Source organism: Cynocephalus volans, chromosome 11 (assembly GCF_027409185.1).
Source record: "Cynocephalus volans isolate mCynVol1 chromosome 11, mCynVol1.pri, whole genome shotgun sequence".
Lineage (NCBI taxonomy): Eukaryota > Metazoa > Chordata > Mammalia > Dermoptera > Cynocephalidae > Cynocephalus > Cynocephalus volans.
In genome coordinates, this window is record NC_084470.1 from 116246018 (window position 1) to 116269784 (window position 23767).

The window sequence follows — 23767 nt, forward strand, 5'->3', positions numbered from 1 at the left end:
GTTCCAAAGCCCATGTCTTAACCACTTCCCAAAGAAAGGGGGAAATGCAGCTTTGGGTCTGCTGAGAAAGAAGAGGAAACAGTGAAGTTGGTGTCAGAGCTCTCTGGGACTCTGGATAAAGTCCACTGACTCAGGCTGCAAATGACAGAACAAAGTGGGGAGGGCAGTCCAGGTGACAGATGCTAATTAGCAGTGCTAATTGAGACCTTACTTTGTCAGTGTTCTCACCTGCCAAATGGGGAAAATTACGCCACTGAGGAGAGCAGAAGGGCAGAAAAGGAAAAGATACAATGAAAACCAATAAGTCTCTGTAATACTTGGGAAGAGGGCAGGAGGTCCAGACCAGAGTTTAGAGGAGCCATCACTGAATTGAGAAGGAGGGAGAGGGGATAGCTTTCCCAAGTGTTTTCTTGGGCTCAAGTGCCATTGCTTAAAGTTTCAAGTCATTTTCATTAAAAATTCACCTCTAAGAGACTTGAATTAAAAAACAGCTCTGATATTCTTCTTCCATCTCCCTCTCCACATCTCCACTCCTGTCCCTTACAATCAGGTATAACATCCAGTTTAATGCCCTCCAAGCATAAAAGAAAAGAAAAACATCCAGTGGGAGAGGGTTGGAAGGCTGGAGAAGGCATCATAAGATACAGGCCACTAGTGGGAATACAGACAGGTGCCCAGAGGTCTTGCTGGCCAAAGGGAAAGGAGGATGGTAGTCCTGGGAAGGCTCAAAGTTCTCTGATCCAAGCTTCACCCAGGTTCACCCCGACTCAGGTGGCAACACCCTCCCACCCAGTTCTCTTCCTGACTACCCATAGCCATAATAAGCCCACCTCTTTGCTGGTCCTTGGCCAAATTCTCAGTATATACCTCCAGCCCCCACCAAACCAAAATCTCCCTTCAGCAAAGAAACCAAACTCAGACTTAGGTTCACTTTCAGGATGACCCAGGCAAGAAAGATGCAGGCCTTTCTCTGGGCAGCCTTCTTCCTTTGAAGAAAGCAGGAGACTGGGACTTCAGAACAGGGCTCTGAAGAAGGCAAGGGGAGGGGGCCCTTAGTGCCTTCTAGCATGGAGATGCCCCCAAAGAGCAACTGACTCCACCCTTGGCTTTGCCACTGTAGGCAGGATAACTGCCTATACTTTAAAAAACATTTTGAGCACTGTTAGATGAGAAGATACTGCAGGCTGTGTGTGGATGATGAGGGACATGGTCCTGTTAAGCCAGGATCCCTAGAAGCACGAGCTGCCCACACCCTGCTAACAAGAGCCATCAGTCCCTGAAGGGTCACACCTGCCAGGCACTGAGCTAAGCACTTTCTATATATCAACTCATCTACTCATAACAACACTAGGAGGGAGGAACTATCATTATCTTCGTTTTTCAGATGAAGAAATTGAGGTTTAGAAAGTTAAGTGACTTGACAAAAGTCACACAAATGGCAAGAGCACAGCCAGGACAGGAACATGGGCTCTTTGACTTCAAAGCCCTCATATTTACCCAGTATGTTCTACTCCCTAAAAACGTGCAAACTCTCAGAGGTAGGGAAAGACATATCTCATTCCCCAGGATTCCTCCTCTCTCTGGGGCATGGAATCGAGGGGTCACTGGTTAAAATCCATCAGGCTCCTTTTGGGTAAAAGAAATAGATGGGTTAAAGGGGATGGCAGGAGAAATATAGAAATCTGTTCAAGGCCAGATTCCAGCCAGGTCCTACACTAAAAAATGGCAAGCTTTAGCAAATCTCATCTGCCTTCAACTTGGCTTCCTGTTCTATCGTGGGGCTACGCCACCTGCTTGATATACTCCACAAAGCCCTTCTGTAAATCACAATCATTTACAGAGGGAGATTTATACATCGATAACTATTAATCGAGACAGAAAGCAGCAAGCTCAAAGAGAAGGACAAACAGAATGCTACACTGGTCTGGGAAGTCAGACCCCATGGAGCATGTGGGACTTGAGATCGTCTTTGACTAATGCATTTTACCAAATGGAGCTTGGGAGAGTACTGAATAAACGGTGTGAGCACTGCATCGCGGCAGAAGCGCGTTTCTAAATAACGAGTTTTCAGTGTGCACAGTACTACATTCAAGTGGTAAGAGCAGACACAGGGACACAAAGCCGAGGCGGGCTGATGTGGAACTGCCTGACCTTGGCATGTGAGGGGGGCACGTTGGAGGGGGCAGGAGAGGAAGGTTACCAAGATAACCAAGGTTTGGGGCCTGAGAAGAGGGGGAGAGGGAAGAGAGCGGTCACTAATAGAGTCGGGGGAGTCAGGAGGAAGCGCGGGTCTGAAGGACGAGCTGGAAGCGCAGCCTGTAGCTCAGGACAGACAGGAGACAAAGAACTGGAAAGTGACGAAGTCGCGGGCGGAGGGGATGGGGAGACCGAGAGAAGCGAGAAGCAGCAACGTCGGTGGAACCACCTTGCAAAGTCAGGCGGCCACCAGGACAAGAAGTAACCCCGTCACTGACCCGCCGCGGGGGCCGCGAGGCCTCAGACGTGGAGCGGGGCTGCCGCCGGCCGCGCCTCTGCTCTCTCCGGGAGAAGGCGCGGGCACTGCCACTTGTTGCAAAAAGCACCGGGGTCCCGCTCCAGCCGGCCACGCCGCTGATGGAGCCAAAGGTGGCTTTAATCATTCACCTGCTGGCTCCGGGGACCCGACTCCATCCCTCGGCCAAGCGACCGGCAGCATCCTCAAGAGGCTGGGCGCCCGCTCCGCCGCCCCGCTTCCTTCCTGCCCCCTCGACCGCCCCTCTGCACCCGAGACCCCTTCCGGGCCGCGCTCACTCCTCCTCCCCGAGGCGCCCTCGTCCGCGCGCGCGGACGCGCCCCGCAGCCCCCTCGCCCAGACCCCCGGTCCTCCGCCCCCCAGAAACTTTCCTTCCGTCGCCGACTCCCGCGTACCTCCTGGTAGGATGTGGAGAGCTCCTGCCGGATCATGGCACTGACCGAGAGGAGGCACACCTGAGCCCGCCACAGCCCGGGAGGCGGAGAGAAAAAGCACCGCGGCCGCAGCGCCGGGACCTGCCGGCTCCGTAAGGAGAAACTCGTCGGGAGAGGAGTCCGGGAGCCAAGCGTGGCGGCACTCGGCGCATGCGCCTCGCTCCCGCCGCCGCGCGAGCCGCGGAGGGGCTGCTGGGAAATGTAGTTCTGCGCTTCTGCCGTTCGCCTGCATGTCACCCCGGCGGGCTGAGCCCCCGCCAGACGCGCACGTGCCTCTCCGCCTCTCACTTCCTGTCTTTGTTGGAAGGGGAGGGACGGAGGAAAAGAGTGGAAAGTGGAACAAGAGGGACAGGTCAGATGGATAGGATCGCCTAATGTATAACTGCAAGAGGAAGCTCGGCCTGGCGGCTTATAACCGTAATAAATGTCTGGAGATCACGTTGTGTGTTACACGGTTCTTTCACGCACATCGTGCCCTTGATCCTGCAAGGAACCCTGTAAGGGGGACGTTTTTGATTCTATCTTTAAAGATGAGGAAACGAAGGTTAGCTTGTCTGAGAAAGAATGGAAGGAGGGTAGTGATCACTTAGTGAACATTATCTCATCCGGGAGTAGACTACAGAATTCGTGTTCTTTGCATTATTCCTGGGGCAGACACTTGCAGTCAGAGCTCCTAAGCTCTGCCCCTCACCCACAGATCTTGCATTGCTCTGAGCTTTCCTCTCTCCACCTCAGAATGCGGCTGCGATGCTCTGCTCTGCCTCACAGGGCCTTGTGAGAGCAAAAAGGAATCATGCAGTGAAAACCCAAAGGCACTGTTCAACCACAGCCGAAGCCTCGGGGCCCTAAATGTGGCAGAGAACTGGTTGTCGGCCCTGTGGCAGGGTGGACCTGAAGACCGCATCTTCCTCTCCTGCAACTGCCTGTACAGCTGTTCTGTGTGGTGGCCTGGGCTGCTCAGTGGTGAAGCAGATAGAGGCTGCTTATTATGTCTTGGAGAATGGTGCTCTATGTCCCTGCAGCTGCAGCTCTGCCACTCCCTCCACTCAGGCCACTCGGGACTCTTCCTTTCTCAGTGGCAAGCGCAGTAGCATCAACCACATCAGAGCACCCTTGGCCTCCTGGAGTATTAGCGGTGGGAGGTCCCCATCACCTCTCCTGACCACCCATCCCCACCCTCAGGCCCTCTGCTCTAACATCTATTAAGTGGAACAATATATATAGATAGCATCCAAGACATGTGGGCACTCGACAGATGTTTATTAAATTTATGAATGGGACACTTATTACCCACCATTTCATTTAACAATTGCTTGCCAAAAGAAATAAACAACTAATTAAATTCCTTATTGTAGTAATACAAGGGTGGTTGATAGAACACATCACACAATCATAGAGTTTTAGAGCCAGAAGGAACCAGAGAAATCCATTCCAGCTCTGTCATTTCTCTCTCCTCTTTGTTGGTATGACCAAACTGGGAAATTATGGGCTCCAACATTTGAAGGAGATACTGGCTAATATAATATTCAGTATGGTTTTAAGAAACACAGTGCACTGGACACAGGGATACAGAAATGAATAACATACCCCAAGGTCCTTGCTCTTGTGGCTCTTCCACACTAGTGTGAAGAGAGATCATAAATGTAGTTTTCTGTCCTGGCTGTCCCAAGTCCGATCCTCCCATTTCCTCATGAGTACACACAATCAGGCTTTAATGCCCTCCACTCCACTGAAAGAGTGACCTCCGTGTTGTCTGATCAGACGAGCATCTCCCCATCCTGCTCTTTCTCGATCTATCAGCTACTCTAGCCTCGGTTGATCCTCCCTCCTCCTCAACATGCTTTCCTGTTGTTGACCAGTACCCAGAGGGGAGACGGTGGGAAATGAAGAAAGACACGATTTATTTTATGGGATCAGGAGTACCTTGCAGACTGCTGACCTATAAGGCATCTCAGTTTATTTTAGGTTCCTTTTTATAAGCCAATGAAAATAACAAATTATACTGATTAAATTAATTATATCTGATACCAAGCTATTTACAGAACAAAACATTTTCAGCTGCCATGGCACTTGAAGATTCATAGCTAACTACTTATCAACAAAATAGGAACATAAGTTTCTCATTTACAAAGCTTCCAGGGTCCTGGGTTCAATCAAAGGTCAGACCTCAAAGGGAGGGAGAAGGGGGAAGTAGGCGAAAGGGATGCCAGCCTTGCTGGCTTCCCTAGAATAGCAAGAACTTTGTCACCTTGCTCATTCAGTACCCTACACTTTCCTCCCTGGCTTCCAGGTTGCCACACATTCCCACTTTGCTCCCGCTTCACTTGCTGCTCCTTCTCAGTCTCCTTTGCTGATTTCTCCTCATCTCAACTCTAACTCTTCCCCCAAAGTTTGGTGTTCCATCTCCTTTCTACTCACTCCCAAGGGGCTAGTGAAGTGGTCTGCTCTCATCTCATGGCTTTAATTACCATCTATATCCTAAAGATTCCTGTTATGGGTTGAATTGTGACCTCCCCCCGCACCTAAGACAGGTTGAAGTCCTATCCCCAGTACTTGGGAATTGACGTTGTTTGGAAATAGGGTCTTTGCAGATGTAATTAGTTAAGAAGAGGTCATATTGGAGTAAGATGATCCCTTACTCCAGTACGACTCGTGTCCTTATAAAAAGACAGAAGATGATGTAAAGAGAAACACACAGGGAGACTGCTACATGATGACATCAAGAGAGGCCTCATGATGGCAGTTACTTTTGAGTTGAGTCCTGAATAACAAGAAGGGGCCAGCGCATGATGATCTGCATGCAAGGCAGAGACTAGGGGTTTAGAACAAGGGCCCCAGGCTGTAGCACAAACAGAAGGCAGAGTGGCTGGAAGGGCACATAGGAGACACAGTCAGAGAGGCAGGCAGAGGCCAGATCATGGAGGCTATGTCATGCTGATTTTGGGATTGTTTGCTCTCAGATCCTGTCCTTGACTTTCCTTGCTCAGCTCTGGGTACAGGGACTGGCCCTGCAGACTGGGTTTCCACTGAGTTCCATCAAGAGGAGGCACTGCTGGGAGATGGAGCCGGTCTGAGCAGGGGAAAAGCCAGGTCTTTTCTTTCCCTTGTTCTCTGTCTCTGGCAGCTTCCATTCCATGGCTCCAGTCCCTAATACACGGGCTTTTTATGGTTCTAGCTTCAGCCAGGTGACCCAGACTCCAATAACACCACCTCTTCCCTTCCACTGGCAGGATAGTGGCTTCCTGCTTTGGTTAATCTCTGGGTTGCCTCAGGGTTGTTGTCTCAGCCTCTTCCATCCCATCACCTGTGCTACCAACTCCCTGCACTGCAGTCATTCTGTTTTATTCAGAAAAGTGTCTATTTTTCTTGGAGGTGAATGATAGATTTCAAGTGCTTTGGAAAAATAATCTGGGTTCTAGTAGAAAAGGGTGGTGGAGGGGTGGGAGGCTGGAAAAGTCCAAGGGCATATGAACATGTTATTCAATCATAGACTCATCCTCAGCATCTCAGGGAGGGGGGAGTACATGTGATCAGTAGAAATGACAGGGAGGGTCTTTTGGTCTAAAAAAGTTCCTAACAAACAGAACTGTAGAAAGAGAAAGGGTTCAAGCAGAGGCAGCACACTGTGTCAGGGATGTTATCAAGGAACATCATGCATCTATAGTCTAGTCTGTGCGGTGAATGAAGAAGCGGAGATGGTAATGAACTACTTGGAGACAATGGCAGTTGCAACCGAGGGACTAAGAGCAACCGTTCACTAAGCTAGTGAAGGCCCAGAGTCAAAGTCCAATGGATATTTATTATGAAAGCCATGGGAAAAGTAAGCGAGCAGGGATAAAGGAGGGGGAGCCCCCAGGGCAGAACTCCTGAAATTTTATTTGCATAGCCTATGTTGCATATTCCCTTGAGTTCAAGGATGCAGCAGTCTCCCACAGCTGGTGTTATCATCTTGAGAAATACTGTGTGCAGCACGTCCCACATGGATATTGACGCCATGTGTCTCTTCTGGCTGTGGCCAGAGGTCATGGCCGTCCTCTTAGCAGAACATATCACAAGATGTTAACCCTCTACAATTCTGGGGTTTAGAGGGGCCTCTTCCAACTTGAAGATCCCATAACGGTGTAATGTAGGTACTGCACTCCACAGTTTACACAGCCTTTCATGGTCATTCTCGTTAGTTTCAACACAATCCTGTGAAGGAGGCAGGCAGGCATGTTACTGATGTGGAAACTGAGATTCAGAGAGTTAGTGAGCAGATCCTGTTTAGGTCACTGCACTAGAAGCCCATTCTATTGAATAAGTAAATGTATAAGCATTTGGTACAGTCGCTGAGGGGAGGTATAGCCTGATGTTTAGGAGCCGACTCTGGGACAAATGGCCTATGTTTGAGTCTGGGCTCTGCCACCTACTGTGTGACCTTGGACAAGGTACTTTAAGGTCCCTGCACTTGTTTCATCATCTGTAAAATGGGAGATAATAATAGTTCTTATATCATAGAGATACAATGAGGATTACAGGTAAAACCAGTGCCTTGGCACAGTAAGTCCTTTTTTGGTCTCCTTTGCCAGTTCTTCCAACCACCAAATGTTGAGGGCCCAAAAAGTCCTTGTCCTCTCCTCTCTATCCACATGCACCTCCTTGGTGACCTCATCCATTCCTGTGGCTTTAAACACAACCTATGGGCCAATGATTCCAAAGTTTATATCTCCAGCCTGGAACTCTCCCCTGATTCCAGACTCGAATATTCAACTGCCAATTTGCTACTTCCAGTTAGATGTCTCATATGTATCTCAAACTGAACAATTCCCAAACCGATCTTGATCTTCTCCCCCAAATCTGCTCCTCCTACCGTCTTTCCTATTTCAGTAAATGGCAACTCCATTTTTCTGGTGGCTCAGGCCAAAAACCTTGAGGTCATGCTTGACTCCTCTCTGTTTCTCACACCCCATTCTCATGGGGCAGCAAATCCTGTCCACCACATCTTCAAAACATATCCACAATCCACCCACTTACCACCACGCTCTCTACCACCCTAATCCAAGCCATCATCTCCCGCCTGGGTTACTGCAGTAGCCTCCCTGCTTCAGTTTATTCTCAACACGACAGCCAGTTATTTGGTTAAGACTTTAACTCATTGTCTGTTCCACTCAGAGCAAAAGCCAAAGTCTTTTAAAAAGAAGCTGTGAGGTCCCAGGAGATGCACCCCAGACCCGCCCCCTCACCTCCTGACCTGGGCTCCTCCCCTCTTGCCTCCTCCTAGTTCCTCCCTTGGGCAGGGCGCTGTCCTTCCTCAGCATTCATGCAGTGGGTGCTCTCCATGGATAGTGCTCTCCTCCAGGTCCCCTTCCTTGCCTCCTGTAGATTTTTACACAAATACACAAAAACTTCCTAGAGGGCCCTTCCCTGGCCAGCCTGCTTGAAATGGCAACTCCAGGGCTCCCATCCCTTTGCTCTGCTTTATTTTTCTCTCTGCTATTCATCATATTCTAACATACTATCCAAGTAGCTTACTTTTTGGCTATTGGTCCATAGGAGGAGGTAAGCTCCCCGTTGGCATGGATTTGTCTTGTTAAGGGAAGTGTCCCCAGTAAGGCCCTCAAAAATATTTGGTGAGTAAATTAGAGCAGCCTTGCACAAATGTTAACTATCATTATTTTCGGGTATTACTGTTCTATGCCGCACCCTTTGCAAAAATTCCCTTAGGAATCCGAAATTTAAACACAATTATCAAGAAAAAGAAATCAGGGCCGGCCCGTGGCTCACTCGGTAGAGTGCGGTGCTGATAACACCAAGGCCCCGGGTTCGGATCCCATATACGGATGGCCGGTTCACTCACTGGCTGAGTGTGGTGCTGACAACACCAAGTCAAGGGTTAAGATCCCCTTACCGGTCATTTAAAAAAAAAAAGAAAAAAGAAATCAGCCAGAAGTAAGAGCGGATTGATGAAACGGGGGTCCTATTTTATGAATTTACCTTCCTGGGTGCTGGAATGGCGGGCTGTGTCATCTATGTACCTAATCCAGGAACTGCTGTAACACCTGCTGTTCTTTGCTAACTTTTAGTCAGCAATTCTTTGTTAGCAGCCGGGGATCAGGGTCCCAGTCGCGAAGTCTCCACCGGCGCGGCCGGCCGGGAGCGCGCTGGGAACCGGAGGCGAGCGGAAGGCGGGGCTGGCGGGGGCGCGCGGGGCTGGCGGGGGCGCGCGGGGCTGGCGGGGGCGCGCGGGGCTGGCGGGGGCGCGCGGGCTGCGGCGTCCAGGCCGCTCTCGCGCTGCTCTTCGCGCCCACCATGATGGGCCCCGCGCCCGGGAGGCGGCTGCGGCCGCTGGCAGCGCTGGCCCTGGTCCTGGCGCTGGTCCGGGCCGGGCAGGCGCCGCGCCCCGCCGAGCGGGGGCCCCCGGTGCGGCTGTTCACCGAGGAGGAGCTGGCCCGCTACGGCGGGGAGGAGGTAGGCCGGGGCCGCGACCCGCCAGGGGGAGGCAGGCGCGGACCCGGGAGGCGCCCGCGGCCAGCCAGGCTTAGGGGACGCGCGGCCCGCGGCGGGCGCCCTTCCCGGAGCGCCGGCCCCGCGCTGGCCCCGGGCCCGCTGGGCGTCCTCTCAACAGGCAGGGCGATGGGCGAGGGATCGGGGCGAGTCCTCCGCGGTCGGGGCGCCCCGCTTTGCCGGCACACCCCTCCCCTGCACTCCCCACCCCTCTTCCCCGGAGGTTCCCCCTTGGCGGCGTTTTCGCTGGTGGTGTGGATGCGGACGTCAGAACTTTTTGTTTTGAATGTTAGTATCAGCTGGGGGCGGTCGCTGTGCCTCCTCATGGTGGCAATGGCGGGGGAGGGAGGAAGGGAAGCTGAGCTTGCTCCCTGGGTTAGGTGGGAATTGGGGCAGGTCCAGGGATGATCCGGTCTTTGCCAGCACTTCGTTTTCCTGCCTCTATAAACCAGGCCTCCTCCGCAGCCGTGAGACAGACTCCCCAACACACACCCCGCACAGTCATGTCAGGAGTGTGGAGGCATCCAGAAAACTCAACCATCTGTCCATCTAGGTTGGTGGGGCCCAGTGTGATGGCTGAGTAGTGGGGAAACAAGATGCTGCACATGAGAAGGGTTGGAGGGGGGCTGATATTAGGTGGGAGGTGGGGGAGGGGCAGGATTGGTGGGAGAGAGGCAGGACTGGTGGGGAGATCATAGTATCATAGCACTCCAGAGCTGACAGAAAGCAATCTCCTGCTTTGACAGATGAGGAAACCGAGGCATGCCACCTGTTAGTGGTAGAACAGGAAGGGAACTGATGTTCTCTTGTTAAACCCTCTGGCCTGGGCTCCCTAGCTCCTGAGTAAACTGTCCTTACATGGACCAGAATCCCAAAAGGAATCAGAAACCTGGCCCTTAGGCAGTGAGGCCAGTTTGGGCGTCCTTTGTGAAGAGAGTGGTTAGAACCATAAGTTGATGAGGACACAGAATGAGGAGACATGGCAGGGATGCCACCGGATTTTAAGGGATGCCTTCTTTGGAGGCAGTAGAGAGAACCAGATGGTACAGAGTCTGGGGGCATTTGCAGAAAAGAGTGAACATAGCAGGACTGCTCTCCTTAGAAAGGCAGCTGGCAAGGGTGGTCCTTGTCTTGTGTCTGGACTTCCGGAGTGTTCCACCCTTTTCTAACTGATAAGTGTGGCTCACTCTGCCTAGGCTGTATTTACACAGTGTGATTTATGTTGAATGCTGTATGTGCTAGGCAGGGTGCCTATGTGACCATCCCCCCATAAGAGCCTTGGGTACTGAGTCTCTAATGGGCTGGCCCACGTTGTTGCATTTGACTGGGGTGGGGGGCAGAGTGTACTCTGTGTGACCCCTCACTGGAGGAAGAGAACTTAAGGAAGCGTAGGAATCCTTCTGATTCACCTCTGTCTTTTTCCCTCTTAGCTGTGAGTACAACTATATGCTGAGTTCTTTGAGTCCGTATAGTGAATGAATCTGCCAAGTTGGGGGTGGTGTTGGGGGTCCCCCAGCACAGAATCCAAGGGAAGAGAGAGTTGAAAATGGAGGGTACAGCAAGAGTGCCAGGGACTGTAGGATGAGCACTGAGAAAAGAACGTTTTTTTTTTTTTTGATGTTGATGTTATAGATTGATACTGAATTGAGGGAAGGAGAGACAGGAGCTTGAGACAGAAACAGGTTAAGGAAAAAATCCCTTTGGGAGTGGACCCTTGAGGATGTCTGAGGCAGAGGGAAGGAGCCAGAGAGAGGAGAGTAAGGGAGGAGAGAGGCAGTGGAGTGCAGTGGGTTAGAGCTGTACTGTGTCCTAGATGGTTCTGGCCTATGCCTCTTATCCAGGGATAATTATTAATAGTGCCCCTTTCACTCTCAGAAGTGTCACACTTTGTATAATACATTATGTGGTCATCCAAGTTAGAGCGTTTTACCTTTGGATCATACCTGGTTTTGAGTCCCTGTTCTGCTATGTGATTTTGGGCAAATAATTAAACCTCTTAGAGTCTGTTTTTTTCATCTGTAAGATGGTTGTATCAGTCAGGTTTCCACCAGAGAACAGAACCAGTAGGATATCCATATACTTAGATAGAGATCACGGAGCTGGCTAGGCAAGTTGGAAATCTGTAGGGCAGGCTAGGAAGGGCAGATTGGAAACCCTCGGGCAGGAGCCGATGCTACAGCCAACAGGCGGAATTTCTTCTTTCTCAGGGAAACCTCAATTATATTCTTAAGGCCTTTCAACTGATAAGATCAGGCCCACCAAGATTAGCTAGGATAATCTCCTTTATATAAAGTAACTGATTGTAGATACTAACCACATCTACACAGTACCTTCACAGCAACACCTAGGTGAGTGATTGAATAATTGAGTACGTAGCCTACTCAAATTGACACATAAAATCAACCATCTATATGATATTTTGTGAAGATTAAGTGAGATGGTGATATGCAAAGTATTTATCATAGTAAGCCTTAGTAAATGTTAGCTGCTCTTTTTTTATTAGCTTATTTTTAAGATACAAGCAAGAGGTAGTATAACAGGTCCACAGTCCTTCTATGCAATTCAGAAGTTTGACAAGCTCTGAAAACCAGAACTTTTTTTTTAATAATTTTTTTTTTTAAAGCCAGTCAAATTTAGCAGTAGGGGAAATAAATCATTTGACAGCAAAACCCATCTTGACCTGAACCCGTCTGATGACAGGATTTTGTTGGAGCTGATATGAGCCTATAATAGTCTTTATGCTGTTTAGTGTGAATATTCATGTTTTACTGGAGAAATATTAATATATTTGATATGGGTGTTGCCTCGAACCTTCCTAGAGTTGTTGCATAATATGTGGTATGTCCCCTATAACACCTTTCTAAAATCTGACAAATTCTGTTACCCAAAACACATCTGGTCCCCAAGAGTTTCTGCTACAGGACTGTAGACCTATATAACAAGTCTTTCTGAAACATCTAACAATGAATGTCTTATTTCTATTCTTCTTGGAGTATATTTCTGCCTTAATTGCATTGTGGGGTACCAAATGCATGGAGGGACACACTGCCCTCCCCCACCTGCCCTTGCACCCTCAGCGTGACCTGGGGCACTGGGACCAGATGTATTTAACAAACATTTATATGGAGCTTACTCTCTGCCTGGCACTGTCCAAAGCACCTTAAAGCTTTACATTAATTAATAATGACCACAGCTTCATGAGGTCCCCGTTTTTCACATGAACCAGGCTCAGGGATGTTAAGTAACTTGCCCAAGGTTACACAGTTCGTGAGAAATAGAGGTGGATGGGACTGTGCTCCCTCCGGCTTGTACAAAGAAAGTGAACCACCAAGAGGCTCCCTCTCTATCACTCCAGGCAGTGACCTGTTCCAGGGATATATTGGTTCAGTTTAAGAGGATATCAGCATGACCAGAAATGTTGTTTAGCTACTGGAGTTTCATTAGGGTAGTCCTGGACCCTGAGCTTGCCCAGACCCCTCTAGGTTTCAGGGTTATTCTTCATAAATGGAATTTGTCTGAGCTCAGTCACCAGCTTTCCTTGGGATCTCTGCTAATAGGAGATGAAGTTACATTTGTTTCCACTTTCCTAAAACTTAATGTTAGTGAAGAATAGGACTGTATGTCCTCCGAAAGGATCATTCTGGATAGACATAAAGAATATGCAGGCAGTGAAAGCTCTTGGATAGAGGCAAGTGAATAAAGAAGTGAAATCACACTCTCTAATTACACAGTAGAATGGCTTGCAGATGTTTTGACTGTGAACTCATAGTCAGAAATATATTTTGCATCCCAGACCAGTGTATGCATACGGCACAGAAACACAAGTTCCATGAAACGTGCTAATTCTTACTATGTGTGATGTACTCTGATGTTTTCTATTTTCCATTCCATTTTCTACTATTTTTTCTATTTCATTAGAAAAAAATATGTTGATAAATTAAGTTCATTTCATGACCCACTAATAGGTTACCAATGCCTAATGTGGTTGCAGAGACATGGCCTTAGACCATTGCAGGGCAGGGTTTTTTATGCAGACAAAAACATCCACAGCAGTTTCCTTCTTTTCCATGGAGGAGAGTCACTAATGAGAAACTCCTCCATTCTGGCCCTGGTGCACAGTCTGAGGGTGTTGGAGGCTCAGGAACTGCTGGCCAGCTGCTGGACCCTCCCTTCCTGCCTGCACCCAGGCTCCAGGTCTCTCTCTTCCAGCTGTGGAATGAGGCCTGCCTTCCTCCTTGCACTGCTGCTTTTGTATCCCCTCACCATGGAGGCTCACATGGCATTCCCCAGGGGCCTCTGCTTGACCACTGGCAGGGAGGAGGCCCAGATGGTAAGGCAACCCCAAAACCCAAAGGATAGATAAAGGCCCTTGTTTATGTAGGGCAGTTCCCTGATTTCCTTCTACTGGGTACTTCTGACCCATTTCCTTTGGCTTTCCTGGTGGCCCTGAGTCTTTTGGATGAATTTCCTGGGAGACTTTCACCGTCTCCTGGTCAGAGGCAAGTGCCCTCTCGTGCTAAATGCACCCTCTGATGGGGCAGGGCCAGAGGGTGGACTGAGCCTCGGGTTCCAAGGCACCAGGGTCCAGAACCTGCTGTCCCTCTAATTCACTGTGTGACTCTGGGCATGTCACTTAGTCCTCACGGGCCTAGATATCCTCATCCATAAAATGAAAGTATTAGGTAATCTTCAAGGCCCCTTCTCATTTTAACTTTAAATTCCTCCAGAGTTCCTCTGTCACTTGGGAAAGACATTTTTTTCTATCCTCCCTTAGGAAAATCTCTAGTCTCCTTCCACTGGTTATTTGATTCCTCTTTGATCTTATAACTTGTAAAACACAGAAGAGGACAAAGGAAACTAACATTTATTTCCTTAATTTGTTAAGTGCTTTATATCTCTTGCTTTGGTTAATCCTTACAGCAGTGGATTGAGCTGATACTTTTATTGTCCTCCTTCGTTATTACAGAGCAGAAAGCTGAGGCACATGTAGGTTAAGTGCTTTGCCCAAGGCAACACAGCTCATAAGTGGGGGCTCAAACTCAGGCCTGTTTGACATGAAAACTTGTGTTAGGAGCATGACATCATGGTGACTCCTCCTTTGGACCCTTGGAAAAAGATAGCCCTGCCGCTGTTGTTTAGGACCTGCCTCCTGGCTCATGTCCCTACACCTCTGATGGGGCTGAGACAAAAGGGAGACCTGAAATGCTGGCAAAGTTGTGGAGAAAAAGGAACCCTCCTACCCTGTTGGGGGGACTGCAAAATGGTGCAGCCTTTATGGAAAATGGTTTCGAGCTTCCTCAAGCAATAACGGATAGACCTACCATATGACCCAGCTATTCCACTGCTGGGAATATACCCAGAGGAACGGAAATCATCATGTTGAAGGGATACCTGTAATCCAGTGTTTATTGCAGCTCTATATACAATAGCCAAGAGTTGGAACCAGACCAAATGTCTATCATCAGATGAGTGGATACAGAAAATGTGATATATCTACACAATGGAATTCTACTCTGCTGTAAAAAAGAATGAAATACTATCATTTGCAGCAACATGGAGGGACTTAGAAAAAATTAGATTAAGTGAAATAAGTCAGGCACAGAAAGAGAAATACCACATGTTCTCACTTATTGGTGGGAGCTAAAAATTAATATATAAATTCACACACACACACACACACACACACACACACACACACACACACACAACCGGTGGGGGGGGGGAGAAGATGTAACAACCACAATTACTTGAAGTTGATAGGACAAGGAAACAGAAAGGACATTGTTGGGGGGGGGAGGGAGAAGGGAGGGAGGTTTTGGTGATGGGGAGCAATAATCAGCCAAAATGTATATCGACAAAATAAAATTAAAAAAAAAAAGAAAAGGACATATATCTTTTATATTAGAGAGTTTTATATTGAATAAACACAGACTGAAATAGGAGTAGACCAATGTTCATAATAACAAAGAAGCTACAAAAGCTTCAGAAGTCTTATAAATTAAATGATTATTTAATTATCTCCATAACTGCTCTTCCTATTATTTTGGCATTACAGCTTTCATAATTTTCAAATTTTCTATAATGGAATTTCATTTATTAAAAACAAATAAAAATGTTCAAATTCTAAAAAAAAAAAAAAAAAAAAAATTCATCATTTAATATTCTTCATTTCTTGATTTTTTTAAATAAAGGAGGGGATGGCTATGCTCTCGTCATGATACTTTATGACTTCTCCGAGTTTTATGAGTGGGCATGCCATTGCCCAGGTCGGCGGCACAATTGCTGAGGTCCAGGCTTTATGGAAGGTTGCTTTGTGGCTTTACCCGCTGCTCTTTGCACAGCTCATGAGGGGAGGAGAGTTTACTAACTCACGCTGGAAGGGCTGGGCTCTCTGCCTCCTCTTCACAGCTTCTCCCCTGCTTTCTAGGAAGATCAGCCCATCTACTTGGCAGTGAAGGGAGTGGTGTTTGATGTCACTTCCGGAAAGGGTAAGTGACTTGGCACTTTGAATCGTTATTTCTGGGGAGCTTGGAAGCCAGAGTGGGCACCTGGAGGTGTGAGGAAAGGGAGGGAATGTTGGGCATGTCCTTTTCCTTATATCTTAAATGACCAGTTTGAGTTCATCTTTGTCAAGTGTTTTTACTTCAACAATTTTTTTTTTCCTACTAATGCCACCCTGCTCCTACTCCAGAGCCTTCCATGGCTCCCCATTGCTTGTAGAATCAAATTCAAACTTGATGATTTAACATAGTTGAAGCAAGGGGAAAAGTATTCTTTAGCATCCTAGAATATTATATTAAGAGCTGGCACTCTAGAACATTATACAGAACATTTTAATGCCATTTAATGGTTTCTCTAATTATAACTACAAATGATATCACGGAGGTAGTTTTATAATGGTTCATCTCTTATTTGATACCAAACCCTGCTGGAGGGAAGTAGACTTGGCTTCCACCAACACTGAAGAAGACGAAGTATTTTTTCTTGTTTCATTTTTTTTTTTGGTAAAGATGACCAGTAAGGGGATCTTAACCCTTGACTCAGTGTTGTCAGCACCACGCTCTCCCAAGTGAGCCAACCGGCCATCCCTATATAGGGATCTGAACCTGTGGCCTTGATGTTATCAGCACCACACTCTCCCAAGTGAGCCACGAGCCGGCCCTTCCTTGTTTCATTTTTAATATTTGTAAAAGATTATTTTCATTCTGTATTTTCTAAAAATCAGCCCTCATGCGTGACTTATTCTATATCTTGAATTAATGGAATCCAACCTGATGGCTGGGGGTGGGTTATTGGACTCGACACCTTCATTGCTCTGCTGCTCCTTGGGCCTGGAGCCTTGCTTACAGTTGGGTGGGGCCTGTGGAGCACCCGTGGGCAGCCCCTGACTGCTCCACATGCACACCGTACTCATGTCCTCTTCCTTTCCCCCACCACAGAGTTTTATGGACGAGGAGCCCCATACAATGCCTTGACTGGGAAGGACTCCACCAGAGGGGTGGCCAAGATGTCCCTGGATCCTGCAGACCTCACCCATGACACTGTGAGCCAGATAATGAGCTTTTGTCAAAATGCCCTGCCCCCTTGGCCATGGATTTTTTTTTTTTTTTTTTAAACCTTTGGTCCATAGCCAAGCTTCCTAACTAGCTTACTTACCCTCCAGTCCACTTGGTTTGTTGGCCAACCATTTTTTTTGAAAGATTATCTTACTGTGCCACTCCTACTCAGAAACCTTCTATGGCTCCCCATTGCCTACAGAGTCAAATCCAGACTCTTGTGAACTTGTGTTCCAGCTCAGTGGTCTTCACAGTTTGGCCCCATCCTACCTTGGCAGCCTAATCCCCCTTATGGCCTACACCCGCCACCCCCCAGCCCTTTACAGGTTTGTTATTAGTCTGTGGGACCTGCTCCCCAGGCCACACTTGGTAGCTTAGTAGAAGGACTGGGTTGGAAAGCAAGGTCTCCCTCTATGCTTATATTTCTGTGAAGGAGAAATAGCATATAAAACAAACTATTCAGGGTCTAAGTAATCCCAGCAGCAAGGCTGGCATTCACTCCAATTGTGCTCAACATCAAGTTGACATTGAGATAAATTGAGCTGAGTCAAACTCTTAAGCCTACAGCATTACAGAAACAAATTAAGAAATTAAGAAAGGAGAAAGCTAAATAAATTTATAGTGGGAGGAGTATAGAGAGCGGTAGGTAATGTTCATCAGGAAGGAGGAGGGGATGCACAGCACACCCCACCCCCACCCCAGGATGGGTGTCGTCTGGAGACTTTAATTCCTACATCAGTCAAACAGCAAAAAATGATGAAGCCATTTCTTCCCCCACCAACCCATGTCATAGTCCACCCTCCATACAAGCACAGGGTTGTCTCGGAAAAAGCCAATTGTCTACTATTTGATTTGTTGACATATTTTTTCTCTTGCATTAGGGGTGTGGGGAAGGCAAGGCAGGGACAGAAAGTCCAGTGTAGAACCCAATTCACCTGTCTCCATCCCCTGTGTTTGTTTCTTGGGCTTTTTTCCCCAAGACGGGTCTCACGGCCAAGGAGCTGGAGTCCCTGGATGATGTCTTCACCAAAGTATACAAAGCCAAATATCCCATCGTCGGCTACACAGCCCGGAGAATTCTCAACGAGGATGGCAGCCCCAACCTGGACTTCAAGCCTGAAGACCAGCCCCATTTTGACCTAAAGGATGAGTTCTGATGCTCCCTCTGCAGGGGCAGGTTGTGGGGAGGGTGAGGCCTGGTGACACTCAGGTGCTAAATCTCCTGCAAAACAGGCTGCCTGAAGCCTCTGCGTCAGCCTGATCTGAATAAAACAGACGCTTACCCTGGAAGAGTGACAGCTCTTTATTGTCCTTGGTCGAGTGTCCTGTCTCCCCGGGTATCCCTGCCCGCACACCAGCCAGCATGGCAATAAGAGCCAAGATGGGAAGCCTCCAAAATGTCAGCTTGGCTGTCTGGGCTGTGGAATCATGAGTGACCTTTATTTCTTCTGTATCCTTTTCTGTACTTGCCAAATTTTCTACTGTGACCGTGTTTACTTAATAATGATAACAAAAATAAACTTCCTATTGGTACAAAAGGAGAATTCTTCTCCATGTGCCCTCTCTTTGGAGCCTTGTCTGCACCTCTTGTGAGTGGTCCATGCTCCTGCTTTCTGTCTCCCCTGCCTGAGGAGGGGCCGGGCAGTGGGGGGCGTTCAAGAAATGTGGCGGATGTGGAGAGTGATTCATAGAGGGTGGGCGATAGGAAAGGTGGGCAGGAAGCCAGGAGGGAGGGACGGCGTGGACTGGCTTCAGCCCCACCTGCAGCTGGAAAGTGGGAAGGAGGGCCTAACCCAGCATGGGCGGAGCCTGACCAAGGTCATTTCAAGGAGGCGAAGGGTGGAGCACACTCCTAAGGCCAGACCAAGGTCAGGGTTAAGGAGGAAATCCCTTTGAGGGGAGGATTTTTCTTTCTAGGGGACACTGGACAATGTCTGGAGACAGTTTTTATTTTGGGTTGTCACAACAACAAGGTGCTACTGGCATTTAGAGGCAGGGATGCCACTGAACACCCTGTAATGAATGGGACAGCTTCCTTCCCTAAAGAATCACTGCGTCCAAAATGTCAGTCACGCTGAGGCTGAGAAATTTGGTGTTAGACTGGTCTTGGGAATTTTACAGTGGAGGTGAATATCCTTGATATAAATATAAAAAGGTTCTTTTTTTTTTTTTGAAATAGCAACTTCCCCAAAGAGAGAATTTTTACATTGAGCAGAAGAATCTCCTAGGGTAATTGTTCAAAACGTTGATTCCTGGGTGTCAACAATATCCCCACCCTCTCCCCAGCCAGGGAATTGCATTTCTTCTTCTTTTTTTTTTAAAGATGTCCGGTAAGGGGATCTTAACCCTTGGCTTGGTGTTGTCAGCACCATGCTCAGTGAGCGAACCGGCCATTCCTAAATAGGATCTGAACCCACAGTCTTGGTGTTAGCACCGCACTCTCCCGAGTGAGCCATGGGCTGGCCCTAGGGAATTGCATTTCTGATGAGCTCCGCAGGAGATTTTATGATACACGTGGGCTCAGATGCACTTTGAGAGACACCCCCTTGTGCCTTAGCAGTCACCTCAGAGGGACTCCTCTCACATCCTTTCTGAGGACCAGGTTTAGGTTTTGCTTTACTCTTTAATATATCCCAGGACTAGGGAGTCAAGTGGTGAGCTCTTGGGTCCCATTTGGGAAGCTGGGAGCTTGATGGCCGTCTAAGAGTCAGGGCCTGGAGCTTACCAGACAGGACTCTGTGGCCCGCAACTCTGGAAGTCATTCACGCAGCCAGGGCAGTCTGTGCCAGGGCATTTTGCCCCTAAACAGATGATGTACAAACACACACAAACAGTGCACAGGTCCTTGGGAACCCCTGAGACACGGCTTCTTCATTGGCGTGCCCACCACTTCCAACATTGCCATGCACTGCAGGGGCTAGAACTCCACTCCTTAGGCCTCGTCTCTGCAGGGGGTAAGGTCTCCAAGTTCAGGTCCCTGGGAACTTACCAAGGCCACAGTTTTCCCCACATCCCTACCCCCATCATTTTTTGGTCTTTTTTTTTTTTTTTGTGATCGGCCGCACCGTGCTCAGCCAGTGAGTGCACTGGCCATCCCTATATAGGACCCGAACCCGCGGCAGGAGTGCTGCTGCGCTCCCAGCGCCGCACTCTCCCGAGTGCGCCACGGGGTCGGCCCCTACCCCCATCAAAGCACAGCTTTCCCTCACTGCCTCAAGCTCAGCACCCCTCCCAGGGCCACTCTGTCCAGTTCCCTGCCCTGCACTTCGAAGGCTGCCTTCTATACCCCAGCAGCAGCTCTCTCTGAATACCAGTAGTCTCTCATTTAGAGATGCCAGGCCAGACTTTGCCAGGACAGTGTACACAAAAATCTGTGCAGCCTGCACAGGCTCTAGAAAGGGTGGATGTAACCCTGGGAAGGGGCACAGGCTAGCCTGGAATTTGCATTATTGATTGGACATCTGCAGGATCTAGAGGAAGAAATGCACAGGTCCCTGGAGGCGCAAAGCCTGCTGCCCATGCACTTTCTGCTCCCACATTTACTTACAATGTTTTCTTTGCTCTAAAGGCTCATATCCTCCTTTAAGACTCAGCCTAGGCATACCTCTGCCAGGAAGCCTTCCCCTCCTCTGGCATCCTATATGGCCTAGATTTACCTGTTTTGCTGCAATGCCTGTATATGAGCCTATCTCCCTAAAACAGGAGAGTCTTGAGGGCCCAGCACACACAGTCACCTAGGGTGCCAAACTTCCTAGTTTGCCTGGGACTTTCCTGGCTTTAGCACCACAAGTCTTGCATCCCAGGAAACCCCTTGGTCCTGGGCAAATCTGAGGGACTGAACTGCACCAGCAGCTGAGTCAAGGCCTCCTCCCAGCTGAGGGCTCCAGGCACAGTGGGGAGGCCACGTGCCACCCTGGGATGAAGAAGGAAGAAAGAAACATTATTTACCCAAGAGAAGAGAAGGCTGAAGGGAGTACGGCTGGAGAGTGGAGGGGTCTGGGTTCTCAACCAGTCCCCACACAAGTTCAAATTCAACATCTCTGATGGGAATTGCAATGCCTGGCCTGTGGTAAGTGCTGAGTGCATTGGAGTATTGTTGATAATGGTATATAATCTGTGAAGTTCTTCCCCAAATCTAAGTTCCTCCTGCTGAGTTACAGCCCCTTCATACTCTCTCTTAGGGGAAATGTAGAGGATTCATAAAGCAAATGTACTTCACAGGGCCTGGTTTTCCAAAGCCTTTCAGTTTCAAATATTGACCTTGCAAAGGACAGCAAATTTTCCTCAGGCTATAGGTCTCTGGTGTAAGATAAAGAATTCAACACAGCAAGGTTGCTGGCTCAAAGACAGACAAGTTACTGATTGATATGTAAAGATACTGAGAAATTGCTGTAAGAAGGGAATGTTTGCTAAGATCAAGCTTTTGTTAATGGATCACTTAATTGCCTTAGTGGAATGTCAGCTGGCTTGTTTCACTGAAAGTTACCATCCTATATTGTTAAACTATAACCCCACCTATGTTGTCTTCCTGTAACTTCTTGGTCTGGAAAATAAATGCAGGAAGAGAACCCCAATTTGGGGTTAATTTCCCAAGGAAGGAATGCCTCTCTCTTGAGGGTTCCAGGGAAGTTAACCACTTTGGAGCTTCTCACTGCTCAGAAGAGATGGGCTTTGAGTAATCCTTTGTGGCTCCGTCACCCAGGGGAAGTGGGGTGACAAATCTGTGGGGGGCAAAGCAACAGGGAAACACGTTTCCCTGCACCCCAAAATGATGATAGTACCCTCCTCTGTCTGTGCTCCAGGCCTGCGGCAGCACAGAGCCTCCCCCCTTGCAAACGGCATGGAGCTAGCACCCTTTCCATAGCAGGGAAAGAGAGGAAACCAGGCCCTGGAGTATGGACCCCATTTCTCTATCCAGAACTATTGAAAAGCCATTAAAACAAGATCAGTAATAGACATCAAATAACATGGCAGAATATATGGTCCTCAGTATCACTCTACCCCACAAATGACCAATTTATGGCTATTAAAAAGCAAGACTGCCAACTTGGAACCACTGGAGCTCAGCAGAAGAAGAGGAGAGACCCGTGGAGTTCACAAAGCTGGGAGAAGCTGCATTGAGAGGAAGAAACAACTCCTACTGTTTCAAGCCTGGGCTGCTTCAGGGCCGGCCTGTGAAAGGCAGGAAGAAGCTGCAGCACATGGACAGGAGCCAACAAAAGCCACAGATGAGCCCTTTGCATGAAGTTTGCCTGGAGTCTGCAGGGGAGAAGAGGGCTTTGGAGCATACCATACCAGCCCCCAGGCTAGCAAGACCACTCACGGGGTCCCTGTAGGCCCACATAGGAGCTAATACTTCAAACTCATTCTAAGAGGCCAACAATAACCTCATACCAAAATTGGAAAAAGATACGACAAAAAAAGAAAACTACAGACCAATATTCCTAATGAACACAGGTGTGAAGATCCTCAATAAAATACTAGCAAATCGAATCCAGAAACACATTAAAAACATCATGCACCATGATTGAGTGGGATTCATCCCAGGGATGCAAGGATGGTTTGATATATTCAAATCAATAAGCATGATACATCACGTCAACAGAATGAAGGAAAAAATCCATATGATCATTTCAATAGATGCAGAAAAAGCATTTGGTAAAATTCAACACTCCTTTATGATAAAAACACTCAACAATTAGGTATAGAAGGAAAGTTCCTCAACACAATAAAGGCCATATACAACAAACTCACAGCTAATATCATACTCAACGGACAAAAATTGGAGGCTTTACCTCTAAGATCTGGAACAAGACAAGGATGTCCACTTTCCCAGCTCTTATTCAACATAGCACTAGAAGTTCTAGCCAGTGAAATAAGGCAAGAGAAAGCAGTAAAGAGCATCCACATTGGAAACAAAGAAGTCAGACCATTCCTATTTGCTGATGGCATGAGCATGTACAAAGAAAACCCTAAAGACTCCACCAAAAAATTACTAGAACTAATAAATAAGTTCAGTATAGTGGCAAGATAGAAAATAAACACACAAAAATCAATAGGCTTCCTATACACCAGTAATGAAATAGCTGAAGAAGTCAAGAATGTAATGCCATTCACAACAGCTACCAAAAAATTAAATACCTGGGAATAAATTTAACCAAGGAGGTGAAAAGACCTCTTCAATGTAAACTATAAAATATTGGTGAAAAAAACTGAGGAGGACACAAATAAATGGAAAGATATCCCATGTTCTTGGGTTGGAAGAACTAACATCATCAAAATGTCAGTACTACCCAAAGCAATCTACACATTCAACCCAATCCCTATCAAAATACCACTGACATTCTTACCAGAAATAGAAAAAATGAACTTAAAGTTTATGTGGAACCACAAAAGACCCTGTACAGCTAACGCAATCTTGAACAAAATTAGAGGCATCACACTTCCTGACTTCAAGATATACTATAAAGCTGTAGTAACCAAAAAAGTATAGTACTGGCATAAAAATAGACAAATAGGCCAATGGAACAGAATAGAGAGCCCAGAAATAAACCCACACACTTTCAGCCAACTGATTTTCAACAAAGATGCCAAGGATATACAGCAGGGAAAGGACAGCCTTTTCAAAAAATGGTGCTGGGAAAGCTAGATATCCACATGCAGAAGATTGAAACTAGATCCCTATCTCTCACCATACACAAAAATTAACTCAGAATCGACTTAAGACCTAAATTTAAGATCTGAAACTATGAAACTACTAGAAGAAAACAGGGGAAACACTA

At 47.8% G+C, this 23767-nt stretch overlaps 2 protein-coding genes across 6 annotated transcripts in view; one reads left to right on the top strand and one right to left on the bottom strand.

Moving 5' to 3' along the window:
* PACC1 (proton activated chloride channel 1) overlaps positions 1-9083 on the bottom strand; it is a 33290-nt gene extending 24207 nt beyond the window's left edge. Inside the window, exons 1-2 of one of the 4 annotated variants that reach the window (XM_063114213.1) lie at positions 8920-9083; positions 8169-8301 (exon numbers count right to left, since the gene is read on the bottom strand). In XM_063114213.1, coding sequence (XP_062970283.1) covers positions 8169-8243 — 75 coding nt within the window. In that variant the 5' untranslated portion in view covers positions 8244-8301; positions 8920-9083. Of the gene's footprint in view, positions 1-2907; positions 3045-8168; positions 8302-8919 lie in introns of those variants that run through there. The other 3 variants (XM_063114216.1, XM_063114217.1, XM_063114215.1) reach the window with 3 other exon arrangements.
* Positions 9084-9176: 93 nt separating this feature from the next.
* On the top strand, positions 9177-18556 carry NENF (neudesin neurotrophic factor). 2 transcript variants are annotated; one of them, XM_063114503.1, is made up of 4 exons: positions 9177-9393; positions 15857-15917; positions 16869-16972; positions 17966-18556. In XM_063114503.1, exons 1-4 carry the CDS (start codon positions 9235-9237, stop codon positions 18140-18142), a joined length of 501 nt encoding a protein of 166 aa, XP_062970573.1. In that variant the 5' UTR covers positions 9177-9234; the 3' UTR covers positions 18143-18556. The 2 variants fall into 2 exon arrangements, with proteins under 2 accessions (XP_062970573.1, XP_062970574.1); XM_063114504.1 differs by lacking the exon at positions 9177-9393 and adding an exon at positions 9537-9717.
* Positions 18557-23767: the final 5211 nt, after the last annotated feature.